Source organism: Lactuca serriola, chromosome 7 (assembly GCF_051521515.1).
Source record: "Lactuca serriola cultivar US96UC23 chromosome 7, Lser_US96UC23_V15, whole genome shotgun sequence".
Taxonomy (NCBI): domain Eukaryota; kingdom Viridiplantae; phylum Streptophyta; class Magnoliopsida; order Asterales; family Asteraceae; genus Lactuca; species Lactuca serriola.
Genome location: NC_136414.1, coordinates 55360891 through 55383414, shown reverse-complemented (window position 1 = coordinate 55383414; position 22524 = coordinate 55360891). Strand labels below are relative to the sequence as shown.

The 22524-nt window shown below is 33.0% G+C and overlaps 2 protein-coding genes across 2 annotated transcripts; one reads left to right on the top strand and one right to left on the bottom strand.

Moving 5' to 3' along the window:
- Positions 1 to 11738: 11738 nt before the first annotated feature.
- On the bottom strand, positions 11739 to 14247 carry LOC145062494 (uncharacterized). Its single transcript, XM_079010092.1, has 3 exons — positions 14090 to 14247; positions 13306 to 13492; positions 11739 to 12073 (listed from the first exon to the last, which is right to left on the bottom strand). The coding sequence occupies exons 2-3, from the start codon at positions 13485 to 13487 to the stop codon at positions 11887 to 11889; spliced, it is 369 nt and encodes a 122-aa protein (XP_078866218.1). The 5' UTR covers positions 13488 to 13492; positions 14090 to 14247; the 3' UTR covers positions 11739 to 11886.
- Positions 14248 to 19417: 5170 nt separating this feature from the next.
- LOC145062198 (protein arginine N-methyltransferase 1.1-like) lies at positions 19418 to 22309 on the top strand. Its single transcript, XM_079009836.1, has 8 exons — positions 19418 to 19767; positions 20062 to 20228; positions 20323 to 20386; positions 20472 to 20614; positions 20718 to 20805; positions 20907 to 21022; positions 21109 to 21259; positions 21921 to 22309. Exons 1-8 carry the CDS (start codon positions 19581 to 19583, stop codon positions 22124 to 22126), a joined length of 1122 nt encoding a protein of 373 aa, XP_078865962.1. The 5' UTR covers positions 19418 to 19580; the 3' UTR covers positions 22127 to 22309.
- The last annotated feature ends 215 nt before the right edge of the window (positions 22310 to 22524 follow it).

The window sequence follows — 22524 nt, the reverse complement described above, 5'->3', positions numbered from 1 at the left end:
CTGCTCCAAATACTGGCTCTACAGGTCACCTATATAACAATCAGGGACCAAGCCTCAATATACTACTCAAAATACCCTAAATGTCCTAAAGACAAACTTGTCAAAATCAACGGTCAACGATCAAAAATTCAAAAGTAAACAATTAGCCAGGTTACTGATGGGTTTTGAGCAATACATCATTCCTATGGTGTACATGCAAACCCTAATAGCTTTTGGATCTAGTTTGTCTAATGAACATGCAATTGAATATCCAAAGCTATAAACCCTAGATCTAACATATAATAAACTGAATTAGGGTTTAGAGAATTACCTTTGATTGTTATATTGCAATAACAATCAATTCCTTGCTTTGATTGGCCTCAGAAAGCTTAGTGCCTCAAGTGTTGCACCTCTAATGGAGTCACAAACACCATATGCAACTTTGATGAAGAGGAGAAGAAAGGAGACTGCCCAAAACGACTAGAAACCCTAGAGAATCAGTTGTCCACGTTTTTGGGGCATAGGGGCCCTTTATATACATGTAGGCTATTAGGGTTTTCAACTAGGAAACCCTAATCTGACTGCTTAATCCCTAAGCAGCCCATGGACTCCTTTAACATATCCCTTGGACGATTTCTAATGGGCTTCCCATAGAATTCGTCCAACCTATATATTATTAGGTAACCCATAGCCCAATTATAATTATCTTATAATTACAACTTTAGTCCCCTAAGTTTAATTAATCTCTTTTAGCCACAAAATTAATTATCAATTAATTATTTGACTAATATTAATTAAACAATATGATTTCTCCTTTAATATATTATTCTCATAAAATATTAATAAATCATAATTAAACCTTTCTCTCCTTAATTCATCCTACATATTGCTAAGGTGAAGGCAACCCAAAAGGACCATGCTCATAATCGGGTCAAGTACATACCAAAATAGTTATGGACTTAGACACTAATCCAACAGTCTCCCACTTGGATAAGTCTAATAACTATTTTCCATATGACTTCAGAACCTGATCGGCAATCATAGCTTTCAAAATCCACTGTCAACTCTGATCTTATCAGATAGCGTGTCCTTTAGATAAGGGATTATATATTTCTCCATTCTCAAGATATCGTACAAACATAAGACATGAATTTTAATCATTCTCTCTATACTGTTTCCCGACTTCCGATTTACGACGACTGACAACAGACTACAATTGAACACATCAACTTAGTCCTGGCTTGGCCAAGCACTTAGGTGTCATCACTAAATCATCGGGAGGCCCACAGATATCGCTTTTATCCCACTTTGGGTAAAAGGAATGGATAAACTTCGACTCATATGCTTGCTTACATTCACTGATCGAATCACACACAACAATAAGTTTTATAACACCAAGTTACTGGTGTGTTTACTTATCATCAATGTGCAACCGACCAACAAATAACAACTTACACGTCTCGGATTCAAGAATATACAATATTATCATCTCAATAATCACTCGTCACAAAACCATGAAGTGATCCAAGTGAGTGTGGGTTTAATCCAATACTCTAATCTTATCAAAGCACTGATGAACTCTGCAGCAAACTTGTGCTATGTCTAAACCTTTCAGACAATCTACAAACTCTTCATGACAGTCTTCCTTCATACTTACTTCCAACGTATGACCGACTGTGGATGTTTGAATAACCTAGTTATTCTGGAAGTCAAAACATGCAAACTGAAACATAACAATAATACTTAATCCTATATGGTCCCAAACTTGTGAGAGTAAATAAAACACTTCTATTTATCCACCATATTGATTACTCATTATTTATCACTTAATGTTTCGGATAATCAACTCGTTACTTGAATTACAACAACAATTGTCCCATGCTCTAAGCATGCACACTTTGTTTCCTATGGTCCATGCTTTGTGAAATAGATCAATTGAAAACTTTTCCAATGATGCTCATTTCACAATTCCTTAATCCTTACTGTTAGTGTAAGAACACAAGGTTCTTGCCACTACTAGAATATGCTAGATTCTAACATTTTATGTAACGATCCTTTTGCAAAATCATAGCATAAAAGTCACGAAGACTTGGCCAATGAAACTACAAAGTACTCTATCGGAAATTGTTACAAGACAATTCTATAAACGTGATGTCTCTCACTCAAAGTACATTCCTTTGAACATCCTTTTGCATAAAATGTTCTAATCTCGACATAGACTCTCAATATCCAACTCCCAATATGGAAACATTTCCACATTTGCCATATGACAACTCATTCTTAATAGAATCTTATATATTCATAATAATGTCAATATGGTCCATCAAATACCATACTTCCAACTACTCAAAAGCAACCAATCCTCAGCGAACTTTGGATCGTCCTTTGATAGTTGTTTAATTATTTTAGTCAAAACCGATTCTAGTCCTTTTTCCCTCTTAATGTGCTAGACATTTGAAAAATTTAAGAATGGTCAAATGTTATAGCATTTGTAATCGATCCTATACCTGAAGCGTATTGGACACGATGCATAATGTCTTACATAAAGATATGATACTTTATCAATCTTCTGCCATAATATTTTATGTGTCACGTTCTTACAATTCGAACTATGAAGAGGGATGCCATAATCATAATCGAAATTTGAGAACACACTATGTATCCTTTGACTAAATTTATTAAAATTTCTTAATCTAATCTTTAGATTTTGAAATGAAGTATAATATTCTCTCCCTTAATTATAGCAAAACAACTTTTCAACCCATGCAACTTTGCAAATTGAATCTTTGTTTTTCTATAATTAATATTGGTAACTTGCAACACTCGCCATAATAATCATACAAGCATAACACTTATGCTCCCACTATCATGATGATTATTATCATATAAGCATAACACTTATGCTCCCACTAGCTTTGACATGTATTCAGAAAACAAATGAACTTCCAGAAAACAATGCCTATTGAATTTCTAAAATTCATATTTCTAATACCAGATGCTTCGATAAGCCTTTATCTAAGCTTCTTAAACTTATACACCTTTGCCTTAGATAGCTCATATGTGTGTTTAAATAATTCAGAACTTATATCAATAAGTCCCAAATGTTAGACTAATTGCCATATCTCACAATTCGAACTATGGAAAGGGATGTCGTAACCATAATCGAATTTGAGAATACAATTTTCACAATTGCTATCTTCTTAAAATCTCTCTTAGTGAAAGCATTTTCTCACAATCATTTTCATGAAGGAGGGAATCTTATGACACTTAGATTTTATGGTGTATGAGTTCCTATCCATGTGAATTTGCCAAAACCAAAGTTTGCGACAAATCCAAACTCATATGGACTGAACTTTCTTAATCTTGATTTCTTGCCTTATGGTGACACGAGTGCCCACCATGTCTTCCAAGTGGTTTAGAAACTTATCCTTACATATCAATGTACTTTCCATCGATCAAGGAACTTTGTCTTTATGCATTCAAATGAGAACCCGTAGAACTCACATGCATAATTAACTCAATTGGAATGGCACAGAAACAAAATAATGTCAACACGATAGGTTGTAAACCTCAAGTCGTGTGCTAGTGATGATCGATAAGGTTTATTCTTGATTTGTTCTTGAAACCTTTCAAGACCATTAAGACTCCCACTGACTCCTTGACATATAAGATTCTCCTGTCAAGAAACATTTCTTGACAAAGCAAATATTCAAGAGTTAGTGTAGTTCTTATCAAGACAAAACACTTCACATAATTGGTCCTAGTTGATCTTTGTCTTATCCAAGACAGCACAACTTACCAATTTCAAATGTGCAATAATAAGAAAACTTTTCCAAATTCCACATTTGATGAGTGTTATAAACCTACTTAAGACTTTTCACTCAATATCACAATCTTGGAGTATGACTCTAAGACTTGATATTGGAACGAAGTATGATTGACTCTTTGATTTAACCATTTCTACAATTCTCGATTCCTCTTCTTAGACATGCAAATGCACTAAGACTCACTTAGAGGAACAATTGAGATATGGTTCTTAATCATTAAGACTTCATCGTAAAACACAATAAAAGGTACTCTCCCTTCTTCTTAGAATGGAGAAACTTTTATCTTTCTGCCTTCTTGATTCTTCTTTTTCGTTCTGCTATTGATTGAAACTCTTTCAGTTAACTCATAATTATACTCAATCTTATAAGTATAACCATATTTACTAAACTTTAGTAAATCATGACGAATATCTTTGTCACTCTTGTGGTAGACTTGATCAACGTACGACCTAGTGTACTTGATCTCCTAGTCCTTCAATTGACACTTTATCAAAGAATTAGTCTAAGTTTCCCAAATGTGAAAGTTTTTCATTCATCATACAATACACGTTGCATGATTCCAAGTTTCTGTCCAATTGAAACTTGGGCGATGAGAAACTCTCCCTATTTGGTAAACTTTTGACATTTCCACAAATAACATAATTAAGAATCAAATCCATTATTACTAATAATAAAAACATTCAAACATCAATTTTTCATACATGCCATCGCAAGGATAAATAAATAAGATAAAATCAAAATTCATTTTATTGCGGAAAAAATTTATCCTTACAATGCAATTCAATTGAAAAACTATGTTATTACATATTTCTTAACAATCTATTCTAACTCCAAGTAGTAGCTCAAGAATCCAATCTTCAAGTAATGCAATCAAAATCCATTTCTTCACGATTAGATTCAGCTCACTTCTTCCCTTAAGCTTCCTCTCTTTTATTCGATCCTACAAAACATCAAAATGTAATCTTGTCACATCATGTATTAAGAATCTAGAATAGGAACTTAAAAGAGTTAGATAATGGATTTTACCTGAAGTAGAGCCATACGTCTTGACTCTCCCATCTCTTAGATCTCTCAGGTAAATAGCGCAGCTTCGTCTCCAATGCCCCTTCTCTTGGAAATAAAAGCAAATGGACTCCTTTGGCACAGCACATCGGACAATCATAGACTTAGTTCTTTTTGGACTTCCAATGTTGCCAGTGTCCATTGAAGTTTGGGAGTTTGATTCACCAGACAAATTTGCTTGACCAGCATGCCAAATCATTGCTGATTCAGCAGCTATAAGCAAATAGGTGAGATCAATGAGGGTCACGTCGTGATCCATCATATAGTACTCTCTCACTATATGATCCAGTAAGTAATTGAAGAACCCAGTCAACAGCCAACTCACTTGAAATCTCGACACCCAACATGCTTAACCTATCAATGTGTGACTTCATCTCTAAGACGTGCACACACACAGGTTTCCCATCCTCGTGTTTACTTGCCAAAAGGGCTTGAGTGAGCTTGAACTTTTCAAGCCTTTGAACTTGTGGGTCAAGGAGAAAAATTGGAGGAGGTGGAGGAAGCGAAGCATGACTCTCATTTCCTTGATCGTATCTCGGAACGTCATCTTCATTTGGAAAGTTTGTTCCAAAGGATTTGGGAAGACCATTGTAAGATGCAGACATCTACAAAATGGGAGAAAATTCAAGTTAAGTTGATTAAGTCCTTAATAAAACACCCAAATGAGTTATTAAGGCTAGGATCCAACACAATATTCTACAACCTAGAAGAGGGATGTCGTAATCTAGTTGCAGAATATTTGAAGGTAGGGAAATGACGATTTACCAATTTCCACCATGAAAAACGAAAAAGAAGTTTAAGTTTTAAATTAATTGAAACTCCTAGATCTTTTGAGATTCATTGAAGTTTTCAATGGCATGTTTAATCTCGATTATGCACTATTATTTGTGACTGGGATGCCGAGGATCACAAACAAGGTTTGAATAACCATACGAATCACGTGGTGCACCCAATGCTACTCTCACCTAATCAATGTGTCAGTTAGCCACACACGCGCCATTGATCTATGATACACATCGAGCCACCCTTCGCCACCAATGTCATCCCCAAATTAGTGTGCCGGTTAACCACACACGCTCCACTAATGTTTGACAAGGGTACGAAGTGTAATTCCATGGGTTAGCATACAATTTCACATTTTGCCTAAAGTAACTATGATTTGGGAATTTGTATAAGCATTTAGTTACTTTGTACTTCATTATACTTATAATGGAAGGTTTCTGTCCTATCCTACCCGTTCGGCTAACGACCCTCTACTAGTCAAGAGTGCGGTGGGTAAGAGTGGATACCCATTCAATCGCCATTTTATAGGCAATTTCCTTAAACACCCCTTATAGACCAGCTTCATGAATGAGTCCTACTAACGGTAAGACTGATGGTTTACTCATACATACATATAATATTAGACTTTTAATGTTATATATAGTATAGGGTGTATTTTACACTTTTAAAATACTAGGTGGTTTAACTTAGTAAATTATACTTTTAATTTAATTAAATGTAAACCAAAACTTTATGGGTTTATTAAATCACTTTTAATTATACACTTTAATTAATTAATAAAACCATAAGGGTGTGATTTGAACTTTTCAAATTACTAGGGTTTTAGAATTTAACATTTCAAAATTAAACTTTTAATCAACTTTTAAATTCCAAAACTTGAGGGCAAGTTTTGAAACATTTCAAAAACATTAGGGTTTAGAATTTAAATATTTAAAAATTAAACTTTTAATCAAAAGATTTAAATTCCAAAACTTGAGGGCAAGTTTTGAAACTTTTTCAAGACATAAGGGTTTAACTATTAAATTTCAAAACCAAAACTTTTAAGTTCAAATTTTAACTATTAAACCTAAAGGATGTAAATTGAAACTTTTTCAAACTTACTAGGTCAAATATTTATCTAATAATAATCATATATTATCCATATTTAACCAAATCCATCAATTTTCATAAGGATAAACATTCCAAACATAAAAAATCGATTTTAGGCAATAAAAACGAGTTATGGTAATTATCCTCATCAAAATCTGGCCAGAAATTCAAAATCCCGGCAACAGAACAGGTAACTCGTCGAGTCCTCTTTGGAACTCGGCGAGTTCATCAACCAGTCAGCCGAAAATTCGATTTTTCAGATCAAACAAGCATCAAATTCACTAACAAACAGCCCTAGGCTCTGATACCACTGATGGGTTTTGAGCAATACATCATTCCTATGGTGTACATGCAAACCCTAATAGCTTTTGGATCTAGTTTGTCTAATGAACATGCAATTGAATATCCAAAGCTATAAACCCTAGATCTAACATATAATAAACTGAATTAGGGTTTAGAGAATTACCTTTGATTGTTATATTGCAATAACAATCAATTCCTTGCTTTGATTGGCCTCAGAAAGCTTAGTGCCTCAAGTGTTGCACCTCTAATGGAGTCACAAACACCATATGCAACTTGGATGAAGAGGAGAAGAAAGGAGACTGCCCAAAACGACTAGAAACCCTAGAGAATCAGTTGTCCACGTTTTTGGGGCATAGGGGCCCTTTATATACATGTAGGCTATTCGGGTTTTCAACTAGGAAACCCTAATCTGACTGCTTAATCCCTAAGCAGCCCATGGACTCCTTTAACATATCCCTTGGACGATTTCTAATGGGCTTCCCATAGAATTCGTCCAACCTATATATTATTAGGTAACCCATAGCCCAATTATAATTATCTTATAATTACAACTTCAGTCCCCTAAATTTAATTAATCTCTTTTAGCCACAAAATTTATTATCAATTAATTATTTGACTAATATTAATTAAACAATATGATTTCTCCTTTAATATATTACTCTCATAAAATATTAATAAATCATAATTAAACCTTTCTCTCCTTAATTCATCCTACATATTGCTAAGGTAAAGGCAACCCAAAAGGACCATGCTCATAATCGGGTCAATTACATACCAAAATAGTTATGGACTTAGATACTAATCCAACAGTTACGCCATGTGTAACTGCTCTACGCCCTTTTTAGAGCCTAAGGCAGCAAAAACGGGCAATTATCGGGCTATGTGTTACGTAGCCTAAGTTACGCCCTACGTAACTATGTTGGTGCTAAAACTTCCCATTAAGTGCTTAATACAGAAAGAGACCACGTCCAACTCTTAGATCTTTTCTAAATAAATTTCCTAAGTAATAAAGTTCCAAACTTTATACATTTGCATGGCTTACCAAGTCTCAAGGACAAACCCTAATCTCATGACAACTTCTAAAGGCCAAAAACTCATGCATGGATGGCTGGAAATGGACAAGATCCCATTTTTATGACTTAATACCCTCAAATACATATGGAAATGCAATCTACGAGATCTAGAGCAGCTTACACTCAAATGGACCAACTAATGGGACAAAAAGGACATAAACTTCAACATCGAAGCTAGGTCTAACAAAGGAAGCATAAAGGTACAAACTTTATACCTTATGGAGATGAATGATAGAAAGGGGCTTCTAGATCCAAGGCCGATCTATGCTTCCAAGCAACTTTACCACCTTCTTCCTTCTTCAAAATGAACACAACTCACACACAAGGCTCAAAATCACACCAAATAGAAATAGGGTTTAAAAGGGGAACATTTAAGGAATGGAGGTTGATGATGGAAAGGCTTCAAGGGTGTTAGAGTCCTTAAATAGGGCTCAAACCCCTGAAATTAGGGATTTGGTTTTGGGCTGCTACGTGTTGCATAACCTGATCTACGTAGGGCATAGCTCATAAAGTCCCTGCATCAAGTTTATCTCCTACGCGTTGCGTAGGAGGTTGCATTACGCCCTGCGTAATAATCGAAACTTCAAGATTACACTTTTAAATAAGGAAAGAAGTTTACCTGAAGGACCGGATGTTACAAACTTCATAATTTTATAAAATTTTACAAGAAATTTATAAAATCATGGGGTAACACTTGATCTTTCAAAATGGTCTTCATCTTCATCTTGTTACATTTTTATCAAACAAACTATTTCTAAAACTAATCTATTACTTACAAAAAAAAATAAACAAAATGAAAACTATCTATTTAATTATTACATATCATACGAATAAATAAATGTTACTACCATTTTAAAAAATCAAATAATACAACATAAGAGGTTCATGGCTAGTTTATGCACATCATACATACACACACACACTCAAAAATATATAAAACAACACTTTGTTTTTCTAAAACAACTTTTGGTGAAAGAAAATACATATAAACTTTTATCACTAAAAAATAACAATTATAAAGTTGTCATAGAGAATATGTATGGACTTTGAGTCATGTTTGTTTTCCAAAAACAAATATTATACCTAATAATCTAACCAAACTTGCAAAAATGGTTGTGATACCAATTTTTGGGTTTTATTCAAAATTAGTTTTCTAAAAACAATAAAAACGGCAACGAAAGTTTTAAAATTAATTAACTTAAATCTTTTCTTAACCCACCAAAGATCATTTTGTAAAGCATTGAAAGATTAACACAAACATAAAAGGAAAAAGTGTTACAATCTTTGAACACTTTCATCATCATGGAAGGTCAGAAGTTGATGAAGATGTCAAACTACTCAAAGAAAAGTTTCTCTAGAAATATCTACCAAACAAAAATCAACTACTAAAACATATTAGTCTTCACTTGTATTAACTTGTTCTTAAGCCTTAAAGTTTATATCAAATAAACCTGAAAGAGAAACAACTTATATACACTTAAGGTGTTGTTTGTTTTTCTGAAGCCACAATGTTTGCAGTCTACGGACCACATCTGCAAGCCTCTGCGGCAGAAGAGGTGGACAAAATGTCTACAGTCTGCAATAAGAAGACTGTTTGTTTTTAACGTCTGCGGTTTCTGAAACAAATTGATTTTTCAAACTTAATTTCATGTCTTAAGCATTAAAAATGCATTTTCAACAAAAAAAAAAAAAAAAAAAAAAAAAAAAAAAAAACTACACATTGGCCCATGTTTTTTTTGTTTAGTTTCAAATGAGGTGTGAATACCTTTGAAGACAGTGACCCATGTCTGCGCCAGGAAGACTTCACGCAGACGTTTTTTGATCTGCGCACTTCCAAAAAACAAACACTCTACGAGAGCATATGTCTACATGTTGTCTACGCGGCGCAGACAAAAGTGGTTGTGCAGATCTACAAAAAAAAATAAAAATAAAATAACAAACAGCCCCTTAGTTCATACACTAAATTGCAAGAAAGAAGAGAGAAAAAGAGGCCTTCATAACCACGAAATTGACAGCTCTTTAGAAAGGAGATATGAGTTCAAAAACTAGCTAGTTTTTGTCTCTTATTCTCGTTTAAATACTTCCACACTTGTAAGAAAGGATCATCCCTTATTAAGTGCAAATATGGTTAGTGTAAGAATGCATGGGAATGTAAGATGCAAGTCAAACAAGCAACTCTTACCCCCACCATGCATACCTACAGCCATAAGGGATAAGTATGGTTCAAGAGTGTTTTGCACTCAACCATACCAACTAGCTATATATATATATATATATATATATATATATATATATATATATATATATATATATATATATATATATATATATATATATATATGAATTAAATGGTTACTCAAAGTGCTTATTTAATTTGTACACAACATATATATTTGTACCTTATGAATATAACTAATTTTTGTTCTCTTTTGTTACTATTTCCTAGAAATAACAATTTTCAATATGTTGGTAAAATATTATTTTCATAAAATAATAATTCTCCAATTAAATATAAGTGTTGATATTTGTTAATAATCAAAACTACTCTAATAAATAATTAATTGTTAGTTTCTTGTTATAAGGTGTGACTTTATAGAATTATATATCATTACAAATAAAATTTTATAATGACTTTTGGACATAAAGATCTTTGATTGTCCAAATTAAGCCAATTTAAGGCATTGAAGTCTTATGCGTGTGGGCTCAAGTCCATAAGTAATTAGGTCAAATCAATGTTAAACATATATTCATTAATGTATGTAATTAGGTCAAATCAATGTTAAATATATCTTCATTAATGTATTCTCGTGCACAAGAAAACGATTATAGATAAAAATATGTAGTTGCGTGTCCTCCAACTGAATTAATAAAATCTCTCTTTGGTTCGTTGTGTATATAGCTTAATCATGTTAATTAAGTGTAGCACCGTAAATCATGTGTTATTGACTTATTGCCTCGGCATTATTCCTAGTCAAGTGTTATTGTTTTCGTTTTTGTGTTTGTCATAATTGCATTCCTATTCCTAGAAATTATAATTATTTTAGTGTTAATAATCTATTTCTTTTACCAAAATATATACTTAATTGGGTATTAGATTAATTATTGTTTCTAAAGCCTACTTTTAATTAAATTAACCATTTTTTCAATTACATTTACCCATAATCCAATTACAGCTTTTCATGCTAATAAAATATTCAAAAAATTATTCAAGTGTGTCAAAAAGTGCACATATAGTCTTTATTTTTTAAAAATAACTTCAGTCGTCTCTATAACTTTTTGTTTACTCGAACCAACCTAACACATTTAATCTGCTTTTATTTTTCTAAATTATTAAATAATAAACAAATCAAAAGAAGTAAATTAAAAAAAAAAAAAAAAAAAAAAAAAAAAAAAAAAAACCCAACAACAACAACAATAATTTTAGGTCTACAAAAAACCAAACTTGCTACTTTTAGACTTATACACGGGACAAGGGACGCTCTAAGTTAAATTTTCAAAATAGAAACTAAACATACAATTCATCACTTGGACCAAAGACGAATCGTATAATTTTCTCCAAAATATTTCTTAAACTAAACTCTCATAGCTTATCTTTCTACAAAACCCAAAAGATGAGATTAAATTAGCAAAACAAAAAAGCAATCAAATCTTATAAGTCATTACACATATTATCATGAATTCCAAATATGCAAATTATTAATTGATGCAAATTGCAACTGCATTTTTCATGCATCCTATCTCACCCTCAAAAATTTCCCAACAAATAAAACTTAGACATAGTAACCGGTGAATGTGAACCCCCTTCCAACAATCTCACCAGCACAAAACCATGCAAAGCATTCCAGCCCAAACAAAGCTGCAATTCCCGCTTGTTCCACATGCAATTCTTGTTTGTTTTTCCATAAACTCTTCACATGCTCAAGTTCCTTCCAGAATGCTTCGTTACGTGTCGGAAGACTGCAAAACCATGGATGAAAAAGATGTTTGAGGGTTTTCGAGGGTAGTTTGGTAATTTGGCACACTTGGAACAAAAACTATGATGAATTGAAAGAGTGTATTCTATTTCTACCTGCATTACTAGTTTAAATAAAGAAAATGTGTATTCCATTTCATTTCCATGTCTATGTATTGAAGTTGAAATAGATATTTTTCGAGGGTAGTTTGGTAATTTGTCACACTTGGAAGTTGGAACCAAAACTTTGAATTGAAAGAGTCAAGAGTGTATTCTATTTCTACCTGAATTACTAATTTAAATAAAGAAAATGTGTATTCCACTCCATGTCTATGTATTGAAGTTCAAATAGATATTTGAGGGTTTTCGAGGGTAGTTTGGTAATTTGGCACACTTGGAAGCAAAACTTTGAATTGAAAGAGTGTATTTTTATTTCTACCTGAATTACATATTTAAATAAAGAAAATGTTTACCCCATTCCATGTCTATGTATTGAAGTTGAAATAGATATGTGAGGGCTTTGGAGGGTAGTTTGGTAATTTGTCACACTTGGAAGTTGGAACCAAAACTTTGAATTGCAAGTGCGTATAGTGTTCTACATACATTAGTAATTTAAACAAAGAAAACATGTATTCCATTCCAAGTCTTGTATGTATTGAAGTTGGAACTATTGTGATTTAAACAAAGAAAATGTATATTTCTACACACATTTACAATTTTATGTTCTTTTATAAATTAAAAAACTTCATGCTTTTATAGATTAAAGTTTACTATATGAATTGTTTTTTTAATAAAAGAAATAGTATGTTTAATATCATTATATAACTACAATAAAATTTCACAATGTAGTCCAAATATCATAACAATGGAACACTTATGAAACTTAGTTACACTAGTAAGTGATATATGAATTATCCCTTTAGTGCTTCAACATTTTCCAATGTGAACAAAACTGAAAAGTAGTTGTTCTTTATTGAGATTGTTTCAACAAATCTGACATGTCATGGGTCCATGTCAGCAACAAGGCAATAAGTCATCACCACATCATCAAGAGTCAAGACATCACTAAAACTCAAAACTCCTTTTGTAAAAAAAATGGAACAAAAAGATACAAGAATTGAACAAAAATTGAAAGTTAAGTGATGGTTTCGGAGGGTAGTTTGGTAATTTGGCACACTTGGAAACATAGAGAAGAAACAGGACTAATAAGAAACACCAGAAGGTCAAGAAAGTTAACCTGGCAAGACGAGTGTAGAGCAACTGTTTGGACAGTTCATTGCATTTCTCAACAGTTGCAGGCTCCTGAATATATTGTTTGTTCTGCTCCAACATTTGCTTGTAGTAAGTGGTTCCATGTTTAGACAAGAACTGTGAAGCTTGACATGCTTTTGATTGCAATTGCTTCAGTTTTGATGCCATTCTATCTGTAATCTCACACATTTATCAGTGAATTGAGGATCCATACATGAATAACAATCATACTAATCATCTGATGAATACAATTTAACTTTCTAATGCACCAAGAAATAAGTAATACATAGATGAAATATGAGATCACAGATTATTAATCTGTCAAAATTGAATTTTTTTTTCATTACAGATTCAACCAAACCCTACATAGAAGCAAATTATACATATCAGATGCATAATTTATATAGTAAGGTTTGTTGTAAGCTAAAATCTATGTTTAGTTGAATCCATTACGTAGTAGGTTGTACATTCTGTTCATATCGTTCAATCTAGCAAAAAATACAAATTGAGTTTGAGAAGTCGCGATTAAATTTGACTACGACTAAAACCCTAATTCGGAAGCAATAAGCCGCCAACAAAATCAGCTGAGAAAACGAACAAGATATGGATGAAGTGCATACATTTAAGAATCGTAATAGTAAGTAGAATGAAAATCTAACATGTCGAAAAAGATCGAAGCAATTTGAATCGAAAACTCCGCAAAAGACGCAAATACGAAAGGGGTTAAGGGTAAGCGTGATAACATGTGAGATGACGAACAAGAAAATTACCTTAACACTCTGAATTGGTGGGAGTGAAGCCGATCAGGGGCTTTTGCTTCTCTCGCCGATCGGAATTTTTTGCTCCAACAAGATAGAAGCTTTTGGACTAGGGTGAGATGTGTGTGTGAGCTGTGGAGGTGATTTTAAGCTCGTTTTCACATCAAAAATGGTTTTTCAATTTTGTTTATGATATGTAAAAATTAAAAAATTAAAAAATTAAAAAATTAAAAAAATTAAAGTTAGGGTTAATGACCTGGAAAGTTAACAAACTTTGGTATTTGTCTGTATTTAGCTAACAATGTTTTTTTCGTTTACATTTGATCATTGAACTTATTTGACATGTTCAAAATAGGATAATATGACTGGTAATTACGGTAATATTACCCTATTATGAACATAAACAGGTCACACAAAAAAAATACATGATTACCTAAATATAGACAAAAACCAAAGTTTCTTACCCATTTTGGTAATATTGGACAAGAACCGTCTCAGGGACTGTGTCCTGTGATCAGGCCCCGACAGTCAATGAACAATTAGGTTAGGCTTAGTCTAACCCAGTTCAGTCCCGACTAGTCATGGGCTAAGATGTGTTGCTAGGTCTTTAAAGCACATACAGTCTAGCCCCTTAAGCGTATACAACCTAACCCATAACTAGTTGGGCCTAAACTGGGTTGGCCCAAAAATTGACCATTTCCTCATACATAAAGACCGAACAACCCAATTTCATGTCACATCAATGGATCTTATGACTACATGTAATTTACATAAAGAACCTAATATTACCAAAATGGGTAAGGAACTTTGGTTTTTGATTTATTATTTAGGTAACCATATTTTTTTTCCGTACACATTTAACCAGTAAACTTATTTGACATGTTCATAATAGGGTAATATAACCGCTAATTACCAGACACGTTTCCTTATTTTGAACAGGTCAAACAAGTTCAATGGTCAAATGTATACGAAAAAAACATGGTTACATTAATGTGAACAAAGACCAAAGTTCGTTACCTTTTGAGTTCATTAACCCTAAAAGTTAATGTTTTTTTTCAAAAGCTATGCATATAGCATAAGCTATAACTTGTATTTATATTATATAAAAATAGTTTTTATTTTTTGTGGTGTAAAATTATATAAAATCAAAGGTTAAAACATTATAAGTTATTTGATTTTTTTTGGATTAGTTTGGTCATCCGAGGGCAGATTGTTCATTGCTTGCAAAGGATACAGATTAATAATCCATGGAGCATTAGTCCACTATACAAGCATAAGTGATTTACACAATCAACCCATATATTTAATTAGTCTTCTTTTGATCAATTAATTAATTCCAAATTAATTCTTGATCAATACTAATTAAATAATATTATAAATATATTAGAACTTATAATATATTAATAAACCTTAAGTGTTATTTCTCTTATTTTAGTTTATCCAAATGCATGATGCCATGCAACCCAAATAGACCATGCTAATCGGGTCAAGTACATTCTATAAATAATTATGAACTTAGACACCTAATCCAACAGTATATTCGTTGACTCGACCAAATTCTCCAAGTTTTGCCATGTTCTTGATGAGAGCTCTGATTTATATAGGAGTTTTATCCACTATTGATCCACCACTTGATGCACTGAGTAATCTTCTATCCCAAGACGACATCCCTTTACAAAAACATTACAACAATTGGTACTCTGAATTCCATGCTTTAGGCATCTTCACAACTTCTTGAACTGCTCCCAATAAGTGTGCAAAGCTTCTCTTTCCTGTTGTTTGATACCAATAATTTCACTGCCTAAGGCTGAAGCTTTCATTTATGGAAAATACTTGTCCAAAAACATCTTTGCTAACTCATTCCATGTTGTGACTGACCCCGGTGGCAAGTCATATAACCACTCCTTGGCTGAATCTTGTAAAGCAAAAAGGAATGCCATTAGCTTGATTTGATCATCAATGACCTCATGTGGTTTCAATCCCACACAAACAACATGATATTCCTTAAGGAATTTGTGTGGGTCAAGACCGCGAAATGAAGGAAACAAATGGATAAGTCCATATTTGAGCTTAAAGTTTATTTATGCAGGATAATTGATGCACAATGGTTGTTGGGTAACATCTTGGATGGCCTATCATCCAAAGGTTTTGTTCGGGAAGTGGATTCGGAGGATCATGATCGCCTCCATGGTTGTCTCCTATGGTAGGAGTAGGGATGGAAGCTTCACGTTCAGTGGAAGGTGAAGATGGTGTGGAATTCTTGGATGTTGGAAAAGATGTGGTTGAAAGATTTGATGAAGAAACTCCGGATTGTTGTTGTTTCTTTAGAAGTCCAGCTTGTTTCCGTCTTTGTTTCACAAATTTCTCTATCTCCAAACCAAGTGGTATTGGTGTACATGTGTGAAAAGATATTGACATAAACAATTAGTACTAGCGTATCCCCATCAATGACACCAATTTGTTTGGTGTGTCAAACCAACAAATAAAGGGATATAAGTAATAACAATTTAACACAAGTCACTGTTACCAAATACTAAAGATAGTATAGAGTAAGCATGATCGGTCCACAGGGATACACGACTTAATGTTTGACCATGTTCTCACACAAATTCATTACCAATTTATAAAGTAAGGGGTGGGGGGGGGGGGTGGGGGGGTGTTAACATGAAATTAAACTTTATAAATAAGAAAAATATAGATTAAAATTTAGGAATTAAAAGACATTTTCGGTTTCAAATCCTATTCAAACACTATGTTGAAAGATATAATGTGACTTACATTTATGTTTAATCTAAGTTAGTAATTAAGATATTAATAAGTTCTAATATCTTCAAATTGACAATAGTGTTTTACTCAAAATATGCTCTTTAAATAAAACTTCACTTAGTTGATAAAATCTAAACAAACTCTTAGATTAAATCACTAAAAGACTTTAAGTTCATGCAATTATTGCCAATAATGTTCAATATTCCTCATATGCTCGGGAGTATGAACAATTAATCTTTGATTACACTAATTTTGATTCCATTGAAACCAATTAAGTGTTTGTTACCAACATCAATTCATAAAACATATACCAATTTCGCAATTTGACTAACAAAAATGCTATGAACCCTAGATTCATTGATCAAGTGAATAGAATGCAAATCAAACATATAATGAAGACCAAATCAAAGATTACTAGATAGAAAAATGAAACTAAGTTCACATTATAATCTAACAACAAGTATTTAAGGGTCTAGAATCGGAAATGAAAGGAAAAGTTAACCACACTTGATTAAATCAAAACACAAATTCAACAAGTTTAATCTTTAAACGAACTTACAAATTCGAGATCTAAAAGTTTTCAAAGTGCTAAATGACGGTAAAATATGTGAAAATCGCCCCTTGCTTGCTATTGGTCGAAGTTGTGTTTCAAATGACTAGAAAACTTCTTTAAAATGGAAGTTGGAAAATTACATAAAATTGTCGGCAACGATTATACACCCTTGAAATGATTCCAACGCCCTCGGAATGACAAAATAGTGAAATAATGAAATCTCCATTCCACAGCCGTGGAATGGTATAGGCGTGGCATTCCACGACCGTGGAATCCCATGAATAAGCCTTATTTTTCATTTTTCTTGTTTTCTTCAATCTTGCCCCGATTCTTCTGAAATTTTGCATAATGCTTCCCTCGAACATCCTAAGCATGCCCAAATCATCAAATGCCCCTGAAACATCCACAAAAATGGTGAAAAGTAGATAAATCCTCGAAAATGTTTCGAAAATACAAAATACATGCAAAGTTATACCATAATGCAATGTAATGTTATGAATATGCTATGAATAAACATGATGTAGACCTACAAGAAGGTGCAATTTATGCACTTAACAGTGCCCATTCCATTGATATTTGACTTATGGTCAATCTTGATGAATTTAAGTTGTAGCCCAAGGTTTGACCTTTGTTTGTTATCCAAGTGGTTCATGAGATTGATTCTTGCATGTTCGAGCATGTAGTTGTGTCTCGTTAGTTTTTAGTTTAGGTGAGATCTCGTTAGTTTTCAATTTAGGTGGGATCTTACTATACTATACATTACAATATATATCATATGTATGTTAAGGTGTAGAGGTATTATATTGTGCTGATTAAGCAAGTAGGCTAATATAGTCTTTTGCATGTTGATTGTGTGATTGGTTTTGACTACTTGATTGTATGATATGTTAAAATATTATATTAAGTGGTTGATGGTAGATTAACTATGAAGTTGAGAGTTGAAGCTGAGAGTCTAGATAGATACTCATGGTTGATGGTATATTGATATGGGAACCGAGAGCTGTTGATCGGGTGGGTTGACATTGGAGTCAAGGGCCTTGTTTGTATTTGTTGTTTGTATATTGTGGTATGTGGTATTTTGGGGAACTTACTAAGCTTTATGCTTATAGTTGTTGATTTAATGTTTTTCATGTAGTTCCTCTGATCGATGGAAAACTCTAGCTTGACTGTAGGTCACACATCACTAGTTATTTATTATAGACATTCACTGTTATGTTATGATGCTCTGATATAATTTGGTACCACGACATGATGATGTTTTGAAACAATTTATCACCTAATGTTGGTATGAAATCACTTCGGAAATGTTTACTTATATCTTTAAATGAAAAAAATGGCTTAAATTTATGGAATATTACAATTTAGGACCAAGAAATAGAAACCAACTAATTGATTATACATGTATGTGTAACAATGTACATGTATGGGTACTACATGTATGCATATACCTCACTTCAAAAAACACACATTCTATATTTTTTTATAACTCTTATAGTTGAAGTAATTCACATATTAACTGTTAACTGATCGAAAAATCTACCAAGCAGTCAGTTGTAATAAAACCAAAAACCGAAACTATCTACTACAACTGCGTATAGCCAATTGAAAGAAGGAAGATGGAAAGGAGTTGTGAAGGAAGAGTGAAATTGCATATTATTGCTGCTTATAGACATCGATTGATCATGTTCCTATTACTATTACTCGTTGATTTCAAGTCAAAGGGTGTGTGATATACATCCAACTATGATGTTTACATGTATTTTTCCCAATGATAATGATTTTAAAGAGAAGTATGATATTTTAAAATAAGGCGAACAAATACAATATTTTGACTATGAATGTATAAGATTTTTATTTATTTGGCTTTTTAAAAGAAAACTTAGTAATGGTCCCTTACTTTTAAAACGTATAATCCCAAACAAGTAAACACCCCCTACATCGCACACCAAAGTCATGTCGATGCAAGTCCCCGAACAATTATCTTTTAGTCATTATCTTTTAATTTTAAAACCCATAAATCGACACAAGTGGATGAATTGCACACAAAAACAGCGAGCTCCATAAACCCTAAAACCGAGTTCTCTTTCCCTCAGCCCCTCTTTACCCTAAAACCCTAAAAAAAGAGCTCCGAAGAGCTATCAATCCAGAGCGGAACGCAGACAGCCAGACACTCGAAACTCAACTATGACCGAAGCCATTCCATCAAAGGTCATGTTTCCGTACGAAGACGCAGATGAAACCTTAGAAGAAGCAGCCACCGCCAGCTCCAACTTGGAGGAGGACTCCGCCATGTGCGAGCCCGAGGATGCTTCGGTGGCTGGTGGCGATAAGACCAGTGCTGATTATTACTTCGATTCCTACTCCCATTTCGGTAAATAACTGATAGTTATTTCTTTTACTTCTGTATTTGTTTTTGTCTATGATTTTACATATAACAGCGAAAGGAAAACGTATAATTTGGTTAGTTTTTTAGACTTTGTTTTAGCGTATTCAATGGTATGCCGATTAATTAGTTCTAAACTTGGGATAAGAAACATATCATGCTCTAGCTCTGTTTAGGTTGATGACCTCATGATATAACAAAGAACTGAGTATTTTTAACCTTTTATATGTTTGATTCCATAACATTTTATGACAAATCTCTTTCTTTGCTTTGTGGTTGAAGGTATTCATGAGGAAATGCTGAAGGATGTGGTGAGAACCAAGACTTACCAGAATGTTATTTACAAGAACAAGTTTTTATTCAAGGACAAGATTGTTCTTGATGTTGGAGCTGGAACAGGAATACTATCCCTCTTCTGTGCAAAAGCTGGAGCAAAACATGTTTATGCTGTAAGTATTTTGTTTTCTGTCATATAATCCAAATTAACATTCAAATATTATTTATTTTTTCTTCTAATATATCAGTCACACCACTTGTTTCCAGATTGAGTGCTCACAAATGGCTGACATGGCAAAAGAGATTGTTAAAGCAAATGGTTTTTCAGATGGTAAATATGTCAAGATCTTACATTTTTTAAAATGTTGGGTTGACTAGTCAAACTGATTCATCTTCTTTCTGTTTTAATATCACAGTTATAACTGTATTGAAGGGAAAAGTTGAGGAAATTGACCTTCCTGTCCCTCAAGTGGATATTATAATTTCAGAATGGATGGGGTACTTTTTGTTATATGAGAACATGTTAAATACAGTTTTGTATGCTCGTGATAAATGGCTGGTAAGTTGCATCTTCCTGTTGGATTTTGTAGAATCATGTAATCACACTCGCATGTGAAATTCCTTTTTTACCCTTCTTAAAGTTTTCTGTTTGTCCTTGACAGGTTAAGAATGGAATTGTGCTACCTGATAATGCATCTCTCCATCTCACAGCAATTGAGGATGCAGAGTACAAAGAAGACAAGATTGAATGTAAGATAGTAAGATACTATCATTTTTATACAAAAGGGTAAAATGGTCATTTACCATCATTCAGTCCAAACTAAAACTAAATTTGTTTTTGATGGCAACAGTTTGGAACAATGTATATGGATTCGACATGAGTTGTATCAGGAAGCAGTCAATGATGGAGCCTCTTGTTGACACAGTTGACCAAAATCAAATTGTCACAAATTCTCAGTTACTTAAGGTATGACATAAATACCCTTTACACTTCCACTTCTGTCAATTTTTTTTTTTTGTTTTCTGACAAGTTATATAAATTTATTTATACAGACAATGAACATTTCCAAAATGACATCAGGGGATGCATCATTTACAGCTCCTTTCAAGCTTGTGGCTGAACGTGATGATTACATTCATGCCCTTGTGGCGTACTTTGATGTCTCCTTTAGTGTTTGTCACAAAATGACAGGCTTCTCAACAGGTCAGTGGTTGATATTAGTCACATGCCTAAATTACCCCTACTAGGTTTTTTCCACAAACAAGCTTTCTATGGATCTTTTTGAGAATGAGAATGACAAGGGCATTCTCGTCTTTTTCCCAAACAGAAACTTTTGTCACATTCACTTCATAACCCAAAAAAACTTGGTTTAATTTATTCATACACCAACCTTTTTGCCCTTTGTAAAATTTGTTTTTTCGAATGTAAGGGTAAAATGGTCATTTAACAGACTTTATGTATGCAACACTTTTTATCCACACACCAACCTTTTATTACCTATTTGCCCTTTTTTTCCTCCCAACTAATGTTAAAATTGATGAATGTTGTGAAAATTTGTTTTTTTGAATGCAAGGGTAAAATGGTCATTTAACATACTTTATGTATACAACACTTTTTATCCATTCACCAACCTTTTACCTATTTGCCCTTTTTTTCCTCCCAACTAATGTTAAAATTGATGAATGTTGTGTGAAAATTTGTTTTTTGGAATGTAAGGGTAAAATGGTCATTTAGCTGACTTTATGCATACAACAAACGTCATTACTCATTTAGCCACTTTATCCATACATGAGTTGATGGAAAAAAGAAACATCTAATTTTTAATTTTTAATTATTGTTGGCATTGTTTTAATGTAAAAATTAGGGCCAAGGTCAAGAAACACACATTGGAAACAAACGGTTTTATATCTTGAAGATGTGTTGACTATTTGTCAAGGAGAGTTTGTTGTTGGGACAATGACAGTCACACAAAACAAGAAAAACCCGAGAGATGTCGACATCACTCTCAAGTACACGTTAAATGGACGTCGTTGCAATGTCTCAAAAACCCAACAATATAAAATGCGTTGAATGGACACAAGGGTATTTTGGTCATTTCTTTGGGTGTTTTTGAAACTTGTTTAAGAATCCCGATTCATGTGTCACGGTTATTGTAACATCTCAAATTGGTTTTTTTCATTAATGATTTCTTGGCATTCTAAATTCTAATGGTGTGTTACCTCTTGATGTTTTTTATATATAACATTTTTTGCTTGTTGGTGTATTGTTACTTATGTCCATCTTTGAGTGCACATGATAGCTTAATTTGACTGATTATGCTCGAAGACATGATCTATGAAATCTAAAATTATGCAAACAAATTTTTAAATAAGAAATAAATAGTGGAGTAAAGTAATCTGAAATTTGAAGTAAAAAATTTAGACACAAGTAATATGTACGATATTAAATATGATACTAATACCTGAGGA